At 37.5% G+C, this 17366-nt stretch overlaps 3 protein-coding genes and 1 pseudogene across 7 annotated transcripts; 3 read left to right on the forward strand and 1 right to left on the reverse strand.

Annotated features, from left to right (window-relative positions):
• Positions 1-2200: 2200 nt before the first annotated feature.
• LOC18596390 (uncharacterized) lies at positions 2201-7450 on the reverse strand. Of its 2 annotated transcripts, none has more exons than XM_088807097.1 (7): positions 6560-7450; positions 5881-6366; positions 5487-5630; positions 4705-4782; positions 4468-4515; positions 3946-4388; positions 2201-3855 (listed from the first exon to the last, which is right to left on the reverse strand). In XM_088807097.1, exons 1-7 carry the CDS (start codon positions 6939-6941, stop codon positions 3265-3267), a joined length of 2172 nt encoding a protein of 723 aa, XP_088663223.1. In that variant the 5' UTR covers positions 6942-7450; the 3' UTR covers positions 2201-3264. The 2 variants fall into 2 exon arrangements, with proteins under 2 accessions (XP_088663223.1, XP_017978028.2); XM_018122539.2 differs by having other exon boundaries at positions 5487-5636.
• A 581-nt stretch (positions 7451-8031) lies between these two features.
• On the forward strand, positions 8032-8660 carry LOC18596391 (egg cell-secreted protein 1.1 pseudogene; annotated as a pseudogene).
• Positions 8661-8938: 278 nt separating this feature from the next.
• Positions 8939-11339, forward strand: LOC18596392 (pyrophosphate--fructose 6-phosphate 1-phosphotransferase subunit alpha 2-like). 4 transcript variants are annotated; one of them, XM_007024825.3, is made up of 4 exons: positions 8939-9099; positions 10063-10257; positions 10893-10964; positions 11058-11339. In XM_007024825.3, the coding sequence occupies exons 1-4, from the start codon at positions 9061-9063 to the stop codon at positions 11277-11279; spliced, it is 528 nt and encodes a 175-aa protein (XP_007024887.1). In that variant the 5' UTR covers positions 8939-9060; the 3' UTR covers positions 11280-11339. The 4 variants fall into 4 exon arrangements, with proteins under 4 accessions (XP_007024887.1, XP_088663143.1, XP_007024888.2 ...); XM_007024826.3 differs by having other exon boundaries at positions 8945-9099; positions 10093-10257; XM_088807017.1 differs by having other exon boundaries at positions 10893-11339.
• A 3613-nt stretch (positions 11340-14952) lies between these two features.
• Positions 14953-16918, forward strand: LOC18596393 (O-fucosyltransferase family protein). The gene has a single exon (XM_007024827.3). The coding sequence runs from the start codon at positions 15301-15303 to the stop codon at positions 16639-16641; it is 1341 nt and encodes a 446-aa protein (XP_007024889.3). The 5' UTR covers positions 14953-15300; the 3' UTR covers positions 16642-16918.
• Positions 16919-17366: the final 448 nt, after the last annotated feature.

Here is a 17366-nt window from a genome sequence, read left to right on the forward strand (position 1 = left end):
TTACAAAGTGTTAAAAGCGAGATATTTTCCTAAAGGAGAGTTTATGGAATTAATGTTCGTGACAGTTGAGGACTGGTTCAGGGAAATACAGAACAGGGTTACTAAAGATGAATTGGAAGACGTAGTAGGTATTATGTGGGCGTTATGGAAAGCCAGAAACCTGCTCATATTTAAAAACCAGCATTTGGATCCGTTGGCTGTCATCAATTTGGGGCAGGGCATGGTGCTATAGTATAAGAAAGCCAATAGAGAAGACATAAGAAGGGTCGATGCAGGGATCCAAAAGCATACAAGATGGAGATGTCCTAGTGACGGGAACTTAACACTGTGCTACAGTCTTCAAGACAGATGGGGCTCAGCAGCTAGGAGTAGGATTTATCGTTAGAGGACCAACGGGTGAGATGCGATTAGCTGGTGTCAAAAGGCTTCGGTCTGGTTTGTGTGCAGATGAAGCTGAGTTATTAGCTTTAACCTGGTCTGTACAGTGCTGCATTGAAGAAAATATAGAGCTGGATGAAGTCGAGATTGACAACCAGACAGTGGTTGGATGGGTTAATCACAAGAAATATAGTGGAGCTCTAGGAAATATTGTGGAGGACTGTGTAATGGCTTTGGAGGAAATAAGTTGCGGGCCTTTGGAATATTGCCCAAGAGAGTGTAATGCATCGGCTCATATTATAGCGCAGGTTGCAAAGGGCTTGGATGCAGAACAGCTGTTCTGGAAGGATACAATGGAGATGCCAGACCAAGTCAAATATGTCATCTGGAGGGACACTAATATGCCCAGCTAACTGGTATGGGGCCTATGAGAATAGGGATATATACATGATAAGCAAAGGCACTCTTTTTCCCTTTTTATCCCCAGGAGTTTTTCCATGGAAAGGTTTTTTAACGAGGCCTTTCTTGCATGTATATGGTGATTCAATGTTATTGAGACTGATTATAGTGTCTAACTGTTATGAGCTCTCATTGTAATTCTTATGATGAATTAATGAAATACATCATTCATTTCAAAAAAAAAAAATACAAAGACTTAATGAAAAATAATAAAAAATTTATTTAAATGTTTTTAAATAGTTTTAAGAATTTTAAAAAATATTATGTCAATTACATCCAATCATTCATTAAAAAAAGAAAAAAATTAATTAAGAGTTATAGAACTTAGGAACACATAGAATAAAATGGGTAAATAGTTGAAGCATTATCTTAGAAGTCAAAACACCACTCTTTCAATTGGAGGCACAAAAAGCATAAACTGTTCATCAAGCTTACAGACTATAGATCCATTACAAACTTAAAAGTAGCATGATTCAATTAACAAAAGCTGAAAGTACATACATGATCAAATAGACATACTACTTTTTTTTTTCTTCATTTCTCATTTTTGCTTTGGAATGGTAACCTATACATCCTGCTTGTTTCGATTAGTGTCCAACACAAACAAAATTCCTCTTTGAAATCACCAAAACCCAAAGTTTTGGCGGCAAGAGAATTGCAGACGAGGACTTCTAAGTTATGATCTGATCCCCAGGCTGCACAGACGAAACACAGTATAGAGCTTAAATAGTAGAAATTCTGAAGCATTAGATTCACGCACAAACTGTCTCTGACACATTAGATTCACGCACAAACTCTTGAGCGTGCTTGGTTTGGCTTGGCTTTCTTGGTCAGCCCCGGATCTGCAGATTTCATACTTGGAAAAGTATTACTACACCCAGACACAAAAAAAGAGTATTAGATCAATTGATCAGGCATTCAATCTTTCTTGACGAAGTGCCGGTAAATCCCGTGCCAGCTTTCTTGATTATAGCTCCAGTTCGGAGCTATAACTGGTCCGTAAGACAAGAGCTGAGAGCCCCATGGCTCCAAGCTTTTCCTCTTGTCTTACAACTCTTTGCTAGCAGCGATGGTCTTATTATAAAGTGATAAAGATACATAGATGCTGAGACGAAAGTGACCAATCACATGGAAGTGTCGGTGGAATTATAGGGGTGGTTAAGAGGAGTACAAAGCACGCTTGGACAAGTGCCAGGCAGCCGTAGTAAGTTAGTGATTGCAATCTTTTACCAGGAGAGTAAAAATGTACTATTGAGTTTATCTCATGTTCCTCACAGATAAAAATATTTATGAAAATATTACAGTATTTTTCAGTATCTAATATAATTATCAGGAACAAAACGATACGAAGTTGTGAACACACTTTTTTTTTTGTGGATTAATGCAAAACTTTTATTTATCCAAAAATGCGGGGAAATGTCCTGCTGCAAAGAACACTGTACATCAAACCAATGAGATTCTACAGATAAAATGATACATCTACAAAGAAGTAACTAGAATTTTTCAGCTATTACAGAGATTGGCATTCCTATCTTTGACCTCTTGAAGTAAGCTGTGTAGCTTGAATCGAACTGATCAGTCCATGATAAAGTTGAAGACATCAGTAGTAGCACAAGTTTTCTTCCCATATTTCCCGTTGTTTCGCTCAATCCAAATATAATAGATATAGGCTTTCAGACAACTTTAAGAATGATCACAAGGAGAGATTTTCCTTTCAGCTTCTTTTTCCAGTTGAACTCTTCAAGCCAGTCACCGGCAGGCCTGTGAATATTGAGGTCTGCAAAACTCTCTCTTAAATTTGCTTATTGTCAATGGGAACTCTCCGGGAACAATGTCTGCATGAGGAGGATTATTGCAGTAGTGTTCCGGTCCCAGTTTCTCTTCAGGCCAGAAAAGCTTCTTGGTGTGGTGAACAGCACGATAATAGTGCTCATCCTTAACGACTTGATGTTCGAGACAATCAAGCTTCTGAATGTCATCATTTAGCCCATCTTCGTTCCATGGGGGTCGACGATAGCCATGAACAACTGCCTGAAACTCACCAAGTAAGACATACTTTCTGAGAGCGTGACCGACACTGTCAGTTGACAATGACACTCATCAATCAATGGATTTTGTTTTTTTTTTTTTTTTTTTTTGTTAATCAAATACTTTTAAAAATTGTGGTCTTTGTTCGTATCATCTTCTAGTTGTCACTACTTCTGCTTCCTAATGTCCCTTGATGTATCCCTGTTATGATCATAGACATGAAAGAAAAGGAACTTATAAATTTTCTTCAATGGATTTACGCCCATTTCCTTTTGATTGACTTGTAATTTTCAATACCCAAATTGGGAGTTGGAAAAAATGCTCTGATATAGCTCAAGACTCAAGACTCAAGACTAAAGTGAATTTTGTGCCAAACTGAGAAAGCATATATTTACTGATTCAGGAAAAAATACCAGCACCATTTGAAGATTGGATCATATCAACAAGGAGTGGGAACTGTAAGAAGGCAAATAAGGTTACAGGAATACAAGCAATTAAAGCTGCTGGGACAGCAATCCATGCCAGTCTTTGGCTAAGGACAATGCAAAAGGTTGCACCAAATGCTACAAGCATTGCTGCTATGGATAAAAAAAGGGTAGCAAGGCCAACAATCAGTCTCTGTGGGAGTAACCTAAGGAAATCTTCTTCTGCGTAACGTGAAGTGAGGATTGACAAGAACATTAAGATAGAGGTGACTGAAGAGAACAATGCCAATGCATCTGATATAGCAAAAATTATGAAAGATTTAGCTTCTAAAAATAGGGGAGTGCCTTTCTCATTGTCATTGCCTCCTGGTACAGTAAAGATAGCAGCAAACATTACAGTAGTGATTAGTGTAGCAACAAGCATGCACGATGAAGCAGTGCTCTTCATCCACTTCTCTCCTTCCTTGACCAATTTTGCGTGCTCTTCTGTGAATAACATTCGAGGTGTTCTACCATTAATGTCTCTCATTTCCTTGTATAAGGGTTGTACATTCTTCTCTACTTCCTGCAATGTCAAAAACAACTTAAGTTATGAATTCTTAATTGAATGTAAGAAAGGAAGTATTGAAAAATTCATGTATAGATGGTGTTAAACCTTAAACCAAAGTAGTTCTCTTTGCATTTGAAGAGCTGCACCAGATACAATATTAAGTCTATTTGGAGGTGCTATCTTTCCAGCCAAATGCAGAATGCAGTGATTGTTTTTGTCTTTGTAAGCAGCAATCATATCCTTGAGTGCTCCTATATCGTGGATAAGTCTAAAAATCTTTTCTTGGCGATGAATGACTGCCATATGAAAAATGCTACGGCTATGCTCATCAACTCGCCATATCAAATCAGGGTAAGACTGAATAAGCTCAGTTATGAGCTCAACAACTCCAAACTCTGCTGCAATAAATAAAACCTGTGAAGGGCTTCTTAGTATATCTGTAATTTGTGAGTCTTCTAAGGATAGAATTTGTCCCCATAACAGCTCCACAAGGACAATGGCTTGCATATGCAATAACTTCTTCTTGTAAATGGCTTTATGTCCTGGGACTAGAGTTAAACACAGGTCAGTTATTGGACTTTTAAATATACAAGCAAAAATATCACTAAATTTGAAATCAACACCTACTTGTTTTCTCTATTGAGTGCCTAAGTTTTCCAGCTAAGCCGATAAACACTGCAGACATTCCAAACAAACTTGCTTGTTAATGTTGAAGGTTTGATCAACAAGGAATATCATAAAACTTGATCATTTGTATATGCAATTCATGATTTCCCATTTAAATGAAGAAAAAACTGAAATGAATAAATTATGTCCCAGAAAATCGAGTCTTTATGAGGAAAAATGAGATTATGAGAGAGAAACCTTGATTTGTATGGTCGCAGCAGCATTTTGACATGCCTGATGGGCAACTAGATTTAACTAGTGGTTCCACATAGATCCCTGCAAGAGCATAAAAGTAGATATCAATATGTCAGGAAAAATTCCGAGTGCTTTTTCCCTAATCGTAAAGCTTCTAAAGAAAAGTTCACTCCTCAGCTAAGGACTGCTATTTTCTTGGTTCATACCACCAATAAATGTAACTTACATCTATAAATTGCAAGACTCCTACAGTGTAATAATTAACTTGTCCATCTGCTGCCTTTGACATCTACAGTCAGCCCAGTAGGTTAACTAGTTTGAATTGAGTTCATTTGGTCCCATGTTTCCTATTTATCTCGAATAGCAACTAAGCCTTAACATGATTTGGAAAGGCCAAGAGAGGACTATTACTTTTCTCATTGTTGAACCACTATTTTCAGTGATAGTGTTCTCTGTTTAAACTCTGTTTCTCAGTGGACTTAGGTAAAATTTCACTGAAACAGTAAGATCTAAACTTCTATTATATGATCTTTATCTAGTGTGAGAATTGCAGGGAAGTTCACAATGTGGCAATTATTGATCAACACCGAAGGAGCAGTGGGGAGTGGAAACGATTACAGGTTTGTCTAGGTTACAAGAATTATATACAGAGAAGAGATACAATCAGACAATCATAAAAATCACAACATATAACAATTTGAATCATGTGATTGAATTTCCAGTGCTTCCAAAATCCAGCTAATTAGATAATGAAAAGAATATTAAAACAGAATTAGAACACTTACACGGGTAGATAAACTTTTCCCAGGTTCCTAGCTCACTTCTGCTGGCAAACGCTGAAGGCTTTCGAGCTAAAACATGAAGTGCTGTCTCCCCATTTGAATCACGCAGAGTAGCCAATTCTGGATGGTGCTGAATTAAGCAGAGAGCTACATCTAAGCACAAAGGAAGAATGATTAGCTATTTTATTAAGGTTCTTCCCATAAGCAGTTTTTTCTAACAACTAAGGAAAGGGCTTTGGACCTAATGGCACTAACCCTTTCTACATGCTAAGTGGTTTAAAGTCTTGAGCCATAGATATAGTAGAATCAATGAGCTTCTTGATTTATTCAAGTTAAAGATGTTACCAGACTGAAAGGACAAAGTAATAGAATTGACAGCATACGTCATACTTCTTACCAAATAAATCAGTAGTGATGGTGGCAATAAGCAGTCCGATGTAATCCTCTTGAGTTAGATCCTCAGCAGCAGTCACCTTGTAGAGATACCAAACCATGTCTCTGTGGCCAAACAGTGCGGCAATGTAGAGTGGTGTAACTCCCTTGTTCCCCCTTATTCGTGGCAAACATTTGTTCTTTTTCACCATCACCTCTGCAATCCTAGTAATACCTGATGCAGCAGCAACACAAAGCGCTGTGTTATTGTACTTGTTCCTTCGTTCTAAATCTGCCACACCCGTCAATTTGACCAGCTCCTCCACGAAAGCAATGTGCCGGGCCCCTGCAGCAATGTGAAGAGCTGTTTCCCATCCCTTGGTTATCCTGACATTTGCAGCACCCGGATGCATGTTCAGGAACTCTTTAGCTTTTCCCCAATCACCTTTCAGTGCAGCTTGATATAAAGGTGCATACAAGGTAAGCCGTGTAGAATTCCCGTTAACGTTCGCTGCCATTAAATTGATTGAATATTAGAATCAATGAGCTCGAATTATCATTTAACGCTAGTTAATGCCATCTCTGAAGTCTAATCCTATCATTTCAAGTTTCCTTAGACAACAAAATATCCAACATAAAGACAAAACATCCAAAAGCCTTTACAATAGTAAAACCGAAAAAAAAAATTGAAAACTGTTACCTACCAATTGTAGGAACCGAACTTGGTAATGTAGAGGCTGGGGGAGTTGCAAGAGAAGGGGCTGGTATAAATTTGTCAACCACTTGAACAGGAGTTGCAGCATTAGCATCCTTATTGTTGTGGTGGTGATTAGTAGCATTAGTCTGCTGTGAGACCAGTCGAGCACTTGCATGTTCTGGGAGTGGGAGTGGGAGTTTAGAGGCATTGTTAACAAGTTTCAAAGGCTTCAAGGCAGCCCGGCTGGAATTAGGCTGGCTCTCACTTGGAGTTGCAGTTGCAGATGATGTAGCGTAGCTTCGCCTGGAGTTTTGTCCGCTGTCATCGAAGTTTGAATCGGAGAATCTTTCAGGAAAACATGCCCTGATAGAAGGATTCCGACCCAACATGTTTAAACTTCCTTCCAGTTGTTAGCGTCAACTACCAGAATTACTATATTTATATAATGCAAGCAAGCATAAAAGTCAACAGCAGGAAAAAAAAATCCATTATAAAAGGTCAACTCAAGGAAGAATGGGATGATCTGCAAGAGATTTCTTAGCAATTAAACTATGTTGAGAGAAGCCGACTTCAAAATGAAGAAATGGGAAATTTCCAATCCTCGTGTTAGGAAGTTTAAGCAGCGTTAGAGCTTCTAGATGCTGCTCAGTGACATGTTCGTTGATCATCAGCCTAGTTTCTGAGCAATTAAGATTATCATGGTCTCATGGAAAGTACCTAGTCATTACTAAAGCAAGCCCCAGGACAGTCGGTAGACGCGTTAGCAACTTGACTTAGAGACGACCTTTGTTCTTATCAGGAGAGGAAGGAGAGGAAAGTTCCAGGACAGAACGGAACGGATTAAAAATGTGGACCTCTCTTTTTTCTGCCTGGTGAAGGACAGGAGGGAAAGGACATGTTTAAGAGACCATTGTCTTCGACTTTTTTTTTTTTTTGGAAATTAACAATACATTCATTTCAGAGGGAAACAATTCCTTCACTTCTAGAAGTCGTTTTCGAACTTATCGTACTAAACATGGCTGAATATTACAAGCCCCCTACCCTTGGCAAAGCTACCCCACTCACCATGGATGGGTTGCGATAATCTCAACTTTGGTTGGATGATCTGAAGTTTTAACCATTTCTTTTTAATGAGATTATACTGCAAGGAACTGTATAATACAAATAAGTTATCTTTCTTTATAAAATTCAAGATCCAATAAGCCTTTTTATATGCTAACAACATCAAAATTTAGAAAGATTAAGGCACGACTGATCCCACTACGTCTTGTAAACTGACATGCCAAAGAAATCAGTTGTATAATGTCATGGAATTCTCCTATACCTTTACTTCAGAGAAATCTGTTCTTCCAGGGCATATTTTCTTTTATTTTGTTCATACCAATAATTTTTAAGTAACTGCTGGTTACACCAAAAGGTTTAAGATCTTTTATTGTAATGTAGTGGATGAAATTCGTGAAGCAAAACTGACGAGTCTCATCGGCTTTCTCCCAATAATACAGGCACTCTTTCCTCAAGACTCCTGAGTTTTCCTTCATAAATGGTTCCATCCCATCCCTATATAAACCGCAAGAATTCACAGTCTTGTTTCCATATCTCCCAATCTATCCCATCATCTCGGAAATGGCTTCCACCTTCAGGGTCTTCTTTCTGGCATTCCTGTTAACTCTGAGCTTGCTGTTCGTGGCCAAGGCAAGGCCGTCTGACCCCAAGCCAACAAGCAGCCTCGAGGCTCGGTTGAATTTGGATGACGGATCAGCCAACTGCTGGGAGTCACTGGTTCAGCTTCAATCATGCACCGGAGAGCTTATTATGTTCTTCCTTGATGGTGAGACCAACCTCGGGCGCAGCTGCTGCCAGGCAATTCGTACCATAAGCCATCGGTGCTGGCCAACCGTGATCGATGCGCTAGGCTTTACCACCGAAGAGACCCACGTTCTTGAAGGCTACTGCGACCATGAAGAGTCACCGCCATCCGTCGTTGGTCCTAACGGAATTGTTTCTACTAAACCAATTGGTCCCTAAGTGGATAAATCTTCAGTCTTGATAATAATCTGATCATCTAATAATTAAAGTAAAATGCTTAGTAAAGCATTCTTTGAGTATGAAGAGTGTATAGACATTTGATTAAATGTCTGCATTTTAATTTAATTTGGGTTTTAAATTAAGAAGGCTTGCAAAGGAAGCCCATAAAGAAATAATTTGAAGCCCTACATAGTCTGAGATGCAAGCCCATTTCCAACTTAAATGTTCGAAGTGAAGTTCTGTTGGGCCGAGCCCATCCAATATCTATAAGGAACAAATTGTGATTTCATATTAAGTTACACGTGTTGTATGGTGATAGGCTAAGACGAAGAAAATAAAAATGAAAAAAAAAAAAAGAGAGAAAGAAAAGAAAAGAAATTGGCAGCTTTTGAGCCATTGATGTGCTGGACACTGGAGCCAGAGGGAGGAGGATTGTAGATAACAGAAGCTAAATTTGAAGAAAGTTTAAACCTGTTCCGAGTTATGGATTTCTTCGAAATGCTTGGGTCTTCAACGAAGCTGGTACTTTTTCATTTAGCTTAAAAATTTTAGAATTCTGACTGGCTGCATTTATCTAAAAACTTGCTCTCTATCAGTTTGTCACGATGGCGTAAAGAACCTTTTTTTTCTTTTTTCTCTTTCTTCGTTTGGGTTTTATTGTATCTGGGTAAGCCTGTCTGTACATAGCTACTTTGAGATTATAAAGCATGTTACTTTTCTGTATTCGATTCAAAGTATTTGACTGATTTTGTTTTCTGATCCCAAGTAAAAGACCATCCTATATGTGTTCGCTATCAGCCTCAAGTTGAACAGCATTTTAATTACTTTATACAGTTTGTATTCTATAATCTCAGGATTTCATAGTGGTTTGGAAAGTTTACTGTATTTATATTATATATCACTATGTAACACCGTTGATACAGTAGATGCTGAGGTTAGTTTTTGGCATGATTGTTGTGATATGGGAGATTTCAATAACGTTCTCTGAATAAGATGGTTTTGTACATAATCCACTGGTACTAATAGAGAGATTTCAGAGTTGGGTAACGAATCCTTGGGCTAGACAACTTGCTAAGCTGAAAGCAGAGAGATTTTTTTTTTCCCTTCATTTTTTGGTTTACATTGGTAAAGTATCATCTAACAATATGTGCAAGATCTTAAGCGAGTGAAGTAAATTCTGTGTTTCTTAAGTCTCACCTAAACCAAAGTTGCAAATTTGCATGAAATAGGCACAAACAACCCCTTTATTAAGCCTATGCTTGGGAGTATGGATTATGGTCTTATCTTGGCATAGGTCCGACACAATCTTTGTAGAGGTTTATCTTCTTTCTTTGTTTCTTCATCATTTTTTTCTGGTTTGCCTTTTCTTGTCCTTCTAATTAATAGCAAGCCTAAGAAGTTTGGTGGCACTAGCTCCGCCTTATGACAAAATCAATAAGATAAATGCCAAAATACTGAGACTAATACAATATACCATTGTTGCAGGCCTATGACAATTGTCTATCCTTGTGGCAGAAAACAGAATCAGAAGACATAAATAATATGATGGTTGACATTTATCAAGAAGCAGGACCCACCCTGTTAGAGGAACCGGAATCAAGCATAGTGTTCATGGATCTGCACAGACAGGATGAAGATCACATTAAAAGGTTAAAGGAATTTCAGGCTTACTATGACATGGTATTTTTTTCTCACATAGCTGTTCTCATTTTCATCTTTTACAACTTTCTTTTTGTAAAATTCTGGATTAGTTTTGATCAGTTAATTCTATGGATGTGGCTCATTGGTCTTTGTGCGTGTCTAACAAACATGAATTCCACCTTTCTTTCTTAGTGCTTATGAGATCAAACATCAGAAATATGGGCAAAGTTAGTGAGAAGACAGCATGTGAATAATTTGCAAGAACACAGTTTTTGGCCCAGCTGTATAGCGGAAAGAAGAATTGTGTAGACTGTAGCAGAACCCCATTGATTAGTATTACTACCTTCTTTAGTTTAAGTATGAAAAATTTCACCTTGGAAGTATGTTTAATTTAGGGTTTCTAGTTATTGTGTACATAGCCTTGCTGATCGCTCTCTTTAATCTCAATGAGATTCATTACACTTCTGTCTGTTGAGAATGCGTGGTTTCTTATATCTCTGTCCATCTTTTTTATCAAGATTTGAGGGCAGTGTTCCGATTTTTACAGCATGGGAATATAATAATGTCGTTTCTTGTGAGAATACGCAGTCATTCATGTATTTATTAAAAACCTTTTGTAACTTTTAATTTAGTCTAATGGTGAGGAGGTTAACCTGGAGCTTGGCATGTCTCAGGTGAAGAGGATGGTTAAACCTGGTTGTTCACAAGAAGTGTTAAAAGTGGCATTGAATTCCATGTCCTCGCTAGTAAGCATACTTACCTACATGTCATCCTCTCCAAAGCCCCATTCCTCACTTTGAACAAGAATTAATCCAACGTTGTGGTCATGTTTTACACAGAAGAAGAATCTGCCTGGATGTCCATCAGATGAAATTGCATGTTGCAGATTTGCATGCCTGTATCTCTGTATTAAACCTTCTGTTCTACTTTTGTATAGTCACATAGTGGTCCAGATCAATGTACATTTAAATTTATTGAAGAAGCAAGATATGGGAATGTTCTATTCTGTAACTTGTCAGCACACAACATTATGCATCGCAAGCTGTCACACTTGTAGTTAATTATTATTCATTTATCGCAATTATTGAAAATAAATAGAGTAGTAGTAATTTGCCTTCCTATCTTCCTTGAAGCAATTTGTTTCTCTCTTGGGGGGAAGGGGGTTTTTTAGAAAACGTCCTTTTGATTGAATGGATACATCATAAAATTGCCCAAATTGTTGTTCTTTTTGAACAAATTCTCACTAATTACATTACATGAAGTTACAGACAGCATCCATTGATAAAAAGTACAAATATCCACATAGGCAGTTGCTGCACTAACCAATGGCATTTTTGTACATAGTGTACGAGATTAGAACTTAGAAGCACTAATGGAAGAGTCAAGGATGCTTGCCTATGATAAAAGAAAGCAAGTCCTTAAAAGGTTAGCTCTCTAAACTCGGGTCAGGATCTGGTTGCTTGAGGACAACAGCCCCACTGTTCATTCTCGCCCGTGCCTCAGCAAACATCCTCTGCTGCTCCGCCACTGCTTCTTCCTCAGTCATCTCTGCTCCATTTGCCACTTTTCAAAAGAGTCCTGCATGGTCTCAATCTTGTGTTGCTCATATGCGGCATATACCCTCTTCAATGTACTCTCCAAACCCGAGAACCTCTTAAATTGCTCAAATTTTAATCAAATCTTTAGAATGATAATCATGTAGGGTAAGATAATTATGGCATAGTAGACTTTCCTTTTGTCTTTTTTTTTAGAGTGCTAGAGTAGGTTATATTACTTACTCCATAAATATCCAAAAACCAATCTGTGACAATGGGACACCAAGGGGATTATTGATATATGAACCATGTAGCTAATGTCTAATGGCATCTTTGACAGAGGACAACAGAGCAAAGGTTCTTTTTCCAAGAAGAAGAGGAAAACTGAGAAGAGGGCCACGAGTCCAAAATTCAGAGGGACGGAGATACCAGCGCTAAAGGGGGCCCCCCAGGCCGCACATCCAACTCCAGGAGCAGCAAATTCGGAGATTGGACACCACCTAGAAATGTGAGCCAGGTGGGTGTGTTATTTTTCTGAATGAAGGTTTAGCTTTTTGGCTTTTAGGACATGCCCCTGCCCTGCCCTGCCCTGCCCTGGACACAAAGACCTAAGGCTTCAGCAAACCAAACCAAAACACATGCAGCAGAGTGAGATTCGGATGTGTCAGTTTTCACCCGGAAAATACCCTTCAAGTGTGTGCCCATATATATTGGCATCATCACATAAATAGACATCGGCCCTCACATGGGACACCCATCGTTTTCATTTTCTCCTTTCTCATTGAAGCGACGACGGGTAGATAAATGTCCTTTTAAGTGTCCTTGTTCACGGCCGTCCTCCTCTCCCAGTGGTCCATTACTGCTTGTCATCACACCGAAGAATAGGCTCTAAAGCATCTCCCCTTTTATTACCCTATGTAAACCACACTGTTGCACTCTTTTAACGAGATACAACAAATCCATCCTTCTTTAAACAATTGAATTTTAATAAATATTCTTTTTTTCTCATAAATTATCACCACTCACTTTGGTACAGATAATTTTTATAAAAAAATTTATGATCAATGAAAATTTAAATTTTTAAACTTTTTGTAAAGCCAAAATCAATATATAAATTGATGAGGTTAATAAATGTAACTAAGGTTTTTGATCATTATTATTTTCTAAGTGAAGAAAAGCATTTATGTAACTATGTCATAAATGCTGAATCCTTTTTTAGGGGCAATCAATGCAACTATCACCACGAATAGTTGATTAATGGAAAGGTTTTTAGCCATTAATTCAAACCAAATTGAAATGGTAAAACGTTGTGAACCCTATAGAAACCAGAAACATGCAAAGTATCTATGGCTCTCAATAATGGAGATAATCTACACTTCCTAACTCGCTAGCTCCTACCCATACATATGTATCTTTTTATAGAATCGTGAGTTGTCATAAGATGTACAATATTGGCATTAATCATCATTATTTAAAAGAAACTAGATTTTTTAATAATTATTTGTCCCCCATTTTGAGTTGGTTTTTGTTTTTCTTTTTATGGGAATAAAAATTGTTATATTAGAGTAATAAATAAATAAAATAATGAAATCCCAAGATAAATAATTTTGGCTCAAATTCAACTCTTTAAATAAAAAAAATTATATATTAATCAATTAGTCAAATATTTAAGTACAATATTAATTTTGGTAATTGATAGTATTGAAATTGAAAATAAAAGCTACTAGGCTCAATTCCCAATGTTTTAACTCCCATGTCAAACTAATCCAAGTTACAATTAACAAGAAACTACCAATAAATTAAACGGAATAAACTCTCTCTCTCTCTCTCATTCAATAGTTTTAGTTTTTATGGCCATGTTCAGATGTTCCATGCGGCCCTTCAAAACTTCAGAAGTTCATTCCAACTTGCAACTAAATTACGGGGAAGCCAAAGTTAATCCCATGCTGATAAAAGAATATTAATACTTACATACATACATTATATCATCAATTGAAAGATTAAACTGAAATTCAAGATCCTTTATAATCAGATTGAATCAAGACCATGGTTGGTACAATGTGTTCGACATATGCCCTTAAATTCAATTTTATTAGTTATTTATAGGATAAATAAATTAGTACATCACTTATTGATTTCATATATATATATATATATATATTGTTATTGAATTATAAATAAAAATTTTGTATAAATTCGTAAATAAAGAAACTAAAGCAATGATTGTTGGAACATAAAAAAAAAAAGAAAAAAAATGAAATGAAAGAACAAACAAAACAACTCTACCACCACCACGAATGGCAATCAACGATAAGGTTTTATAGCAACTTTTATTTTATTTTAACCACTCCAGCTCAGAACTCACGAGGAATGTACACAAACACCTGCCCCGGGTCCCAACTGTCAATCAGATAACACTGGACAGGTTGTGATGATTTAAAAATGAAAATCGACAGAAGAAATAAAAAAAAAAAAAAAAACTGGTGAAGTATCTTTTTCCTTGTTCATACCTGCGCTACACGTTTTAGACCAGAGAGTCTTATTATATATTGATATTAGCACTCTGAAAGAAAAAATAAATGAAGCAAAATGCTGTTCTTTTGGCGTTTACTGATGGGACAGTTAAAGTGCATTTATCAAATCATATCATTTCCCCCAGCCTGCAAAACTGATCTCTTCTGACTCCTTTGCAGTTCCTTCCTTTGTAGTCTTTTTTTTTTGGCTCTTTTCCAACATTTATTGGGTTTTGTTTTGTTTTTTTTTTCTCATTCTTGAAAAATATTGTTCTTTTTGATAGTCCATAGCATTTTTTTTTTGAAAATTTCAGTAAAAGGAAAGGGGAATGTATTTTTAATCGTCTGCTGATGTTGTCATTGCGGTCTTCTTGGTTGTCAGGATGGTGATGGGTTGGCGTCCTTTTGGTTCAAGGGGTAGTCTTTTCTGGATTCTTTCTCATGCATGATCGTCACTTTCTTTTCTTTTGTTCCTCTTTGGTTAAGTTTTGTGTCTTTTTCCTTCCTGGGTCTGGCTCAGAATTCAGGTTGCTTTGGCCCTTGTATGGATTTCTTGTGGCGGAGAAGTGCGGATTTCAAAGCAAGGTAAGGCCTTTAGCCAATTTTCATCATATTCCGTCACTCTCAACATTTCTCTTTTCTGCACTACGTGTATTTTCCTTCGGATTATCTGCTGTTCTCTTTTGTTAAAATTGTTAGGCTGACAAGGAGATAAGCTTTATTGGTCTATGATATTATTTTAACTCTCTCGGCTTGCATTCCGCATCCAAGTTTTGACTTCTTCTTCTTCTTCTTACAGTTGAATTGAGCTTGTTTTACACCTACGCTAATCAAGCATAAAGTTTTGCCATCTTTTCTCATGCTTAAAAGGATTCTGATGACGATTTCTTTCCTGAATTATGCAGATTCTGATATCAAAGGGACATTTTTTTATGTCATTTCTTTTGGTATGTGCTAAATCTGTTGTTGAATTCTTCTATGGTCTCTTTTCAATGAGGTTGGTTGTGAGAGGGCTGTAAGTTTGTGAATTTTAAATGGACTTGTCCTCTAACTGTAAGCCTTCGAGGTTATTCGGCTGCCATTTGACTTCTGTAACGTGCAAATGTCTTGCTTTGGTCACTATTGCTCTGTTTTTCAGAGTTATATTGCTTCATTCATTTTCTGCCAACAGTGCGATTGAATGGAACAATCTGGATTTTATTCTAAGCCGTTCTTTGTTGTTGAATTCTGATGGTGGGATTCGTGGAGATAAGTTCTTGGAGGCTCCTCAAATTGTGTGGGGACTAAACAATCAGAAGATAGCATTTGCGAGAGCTTGTCTAACTGCTAGAATGCTGAACCGAACTCTTTTGATGCCAAGCTTAAGTGCTTCACTTTTCTACAAGGAAATTGACCGCTTGCAGCCTATTTCCTTTGATAAAGTCTTCCAGTTTGATAGGTTTAATTCACTTTGTAATGGGTTTGTGCGGTTGGGTCGGTACTCGGATCTTAAGAATCAATCAGGAATATATGATCTCCAAAAGGGAAGTGGAAGAAAGTGGACTGTTGAGAGAGACCTGGAGCAGTTGAAGCGAAGTAGCGGAGGTTCAGCTGATAAGTATGAAGTGATTAGAATTGTTGGAAAGAATCCGTTTCTATGGCATGATCATTGGCCTGTTAAAGACTATGCAAGGGTCTTTGAGTGCTTAGCTTTGGTTGATGAGATAGCAAAAGAAGCAGATAAAGTTGTGTCCAAGATTAGGCAGGTAGGAAGAAAGCTTAGGAGCAAAACTGAGCCAGTAGAAAACAAATTTGATGCAGAGGGTTCTTCATTGCCGCCAGCTCCTTACGTAGCAGTCCATATGAGGGTAGAGATAGACTGGATGATTCACTGCAAGAAATTAGAGCTAAGATCAGGCATAAGCCAAATTTGTAGTAGCAAGCAAGAAATTATGGAAAGAGTGGGGAAAATTGTCAGCTTTGAATCTCCCACTGTTGTTTATCTTGCTGTTGCTGATAGCCTCCTCAATGATTCTTCAATATTGGGTCATTGGAAGAAAGGATTGCTTCCTTTTGAGAAGAAGAAATTAGGGGTTGATGGAATCTACAAGAAGCATCCATATCTCATTCAGTCAGCAATTGACTATGAGGTGTGCTCAAGGGCTGATATATTTGTGGGGAACAGTTTTTCCACTTTTTCTAGCCTCGTAGTTCTTGAGAGAACACAAAAGATGATCAGAATGGGCACCACAAGCTCATGTGGCATTGATGTTAGGTGGCCATCTTATGCATACAATATACCAGATGAATCAAATGGGCCTCAGAAATGGATGACTAATATGTCTGATACAAGTCTTAAAGCAATTAGTTATGGTTCTAATGTCATCTCATGTTGAAGTTTATCCCTGCACAATTCCCCACTTGCTGATGGTATTATCACCATTCAGCAATTTTTGAACCCAATTGATCCTGCTGGTTGAATGGTTCTAAGGATATATAGTGTAAAGAAAAGCAATAGGAGAGAATATCGAGATACAGTGGAATACTGAAATAGGTATAGTTTCATTTTTGTAATTTTGGTGTTTCGCTCACTTCTCTTTGATATATCACATGTTCATAGAGAACATATTCATCTTGAAACCATAGTCCATAAATTTGTTTATTGTTTGTTTATATCCTCATAAAATTTTACTTTTTGGTTATCATGGTGGTTTCTATTGGCAAATGGAAAGACAGTCTTTTCACGTATTTCTGTTGTGGGATTTCCTCCACACTAAGGCTATATATGGTCTTAATCTTCCATTACTTGGTTTTCTGGTTTGTCAAAGTAAAGCATTAATGTTGGGGGGTCATTGCCTTGGGTATATTCCTTTTGTTGTTTCCGCCATTAAAGGATAGGATAGGAGCAAGAGTGGAAAAGTGAATCACCAGGCTTTGTTGCGTCCACTACAATCAAAGAATTCTTGTGTAGGTCCAACATTCGCCTCGATGGTCATTCTTTTTGGCTCAGACCGCGTAATGCTGTCAATGATGGGATGAGCTGTATGTTTCTAAGAATCGACATTAAAAAGAGTATTAAAGGGTTTTCATGCCGCCTTCTTTTCTTTAATGTCTTGTCTAA

Source organism: Theobroma cacao, chromosome 6 (genome assembly GCF_053813885.1).
Source record: "Theobroma cacao isolate CCN51 chromosome 6, ASM5381388v1, whole genome shotgun sequence".
Lineage (NCBI taxonomy): Eukaryota > Viridiplantae > Streptophyta > Magnoliopsida > Malvales > Malvaceae > Theobroma > Theobroma cacao.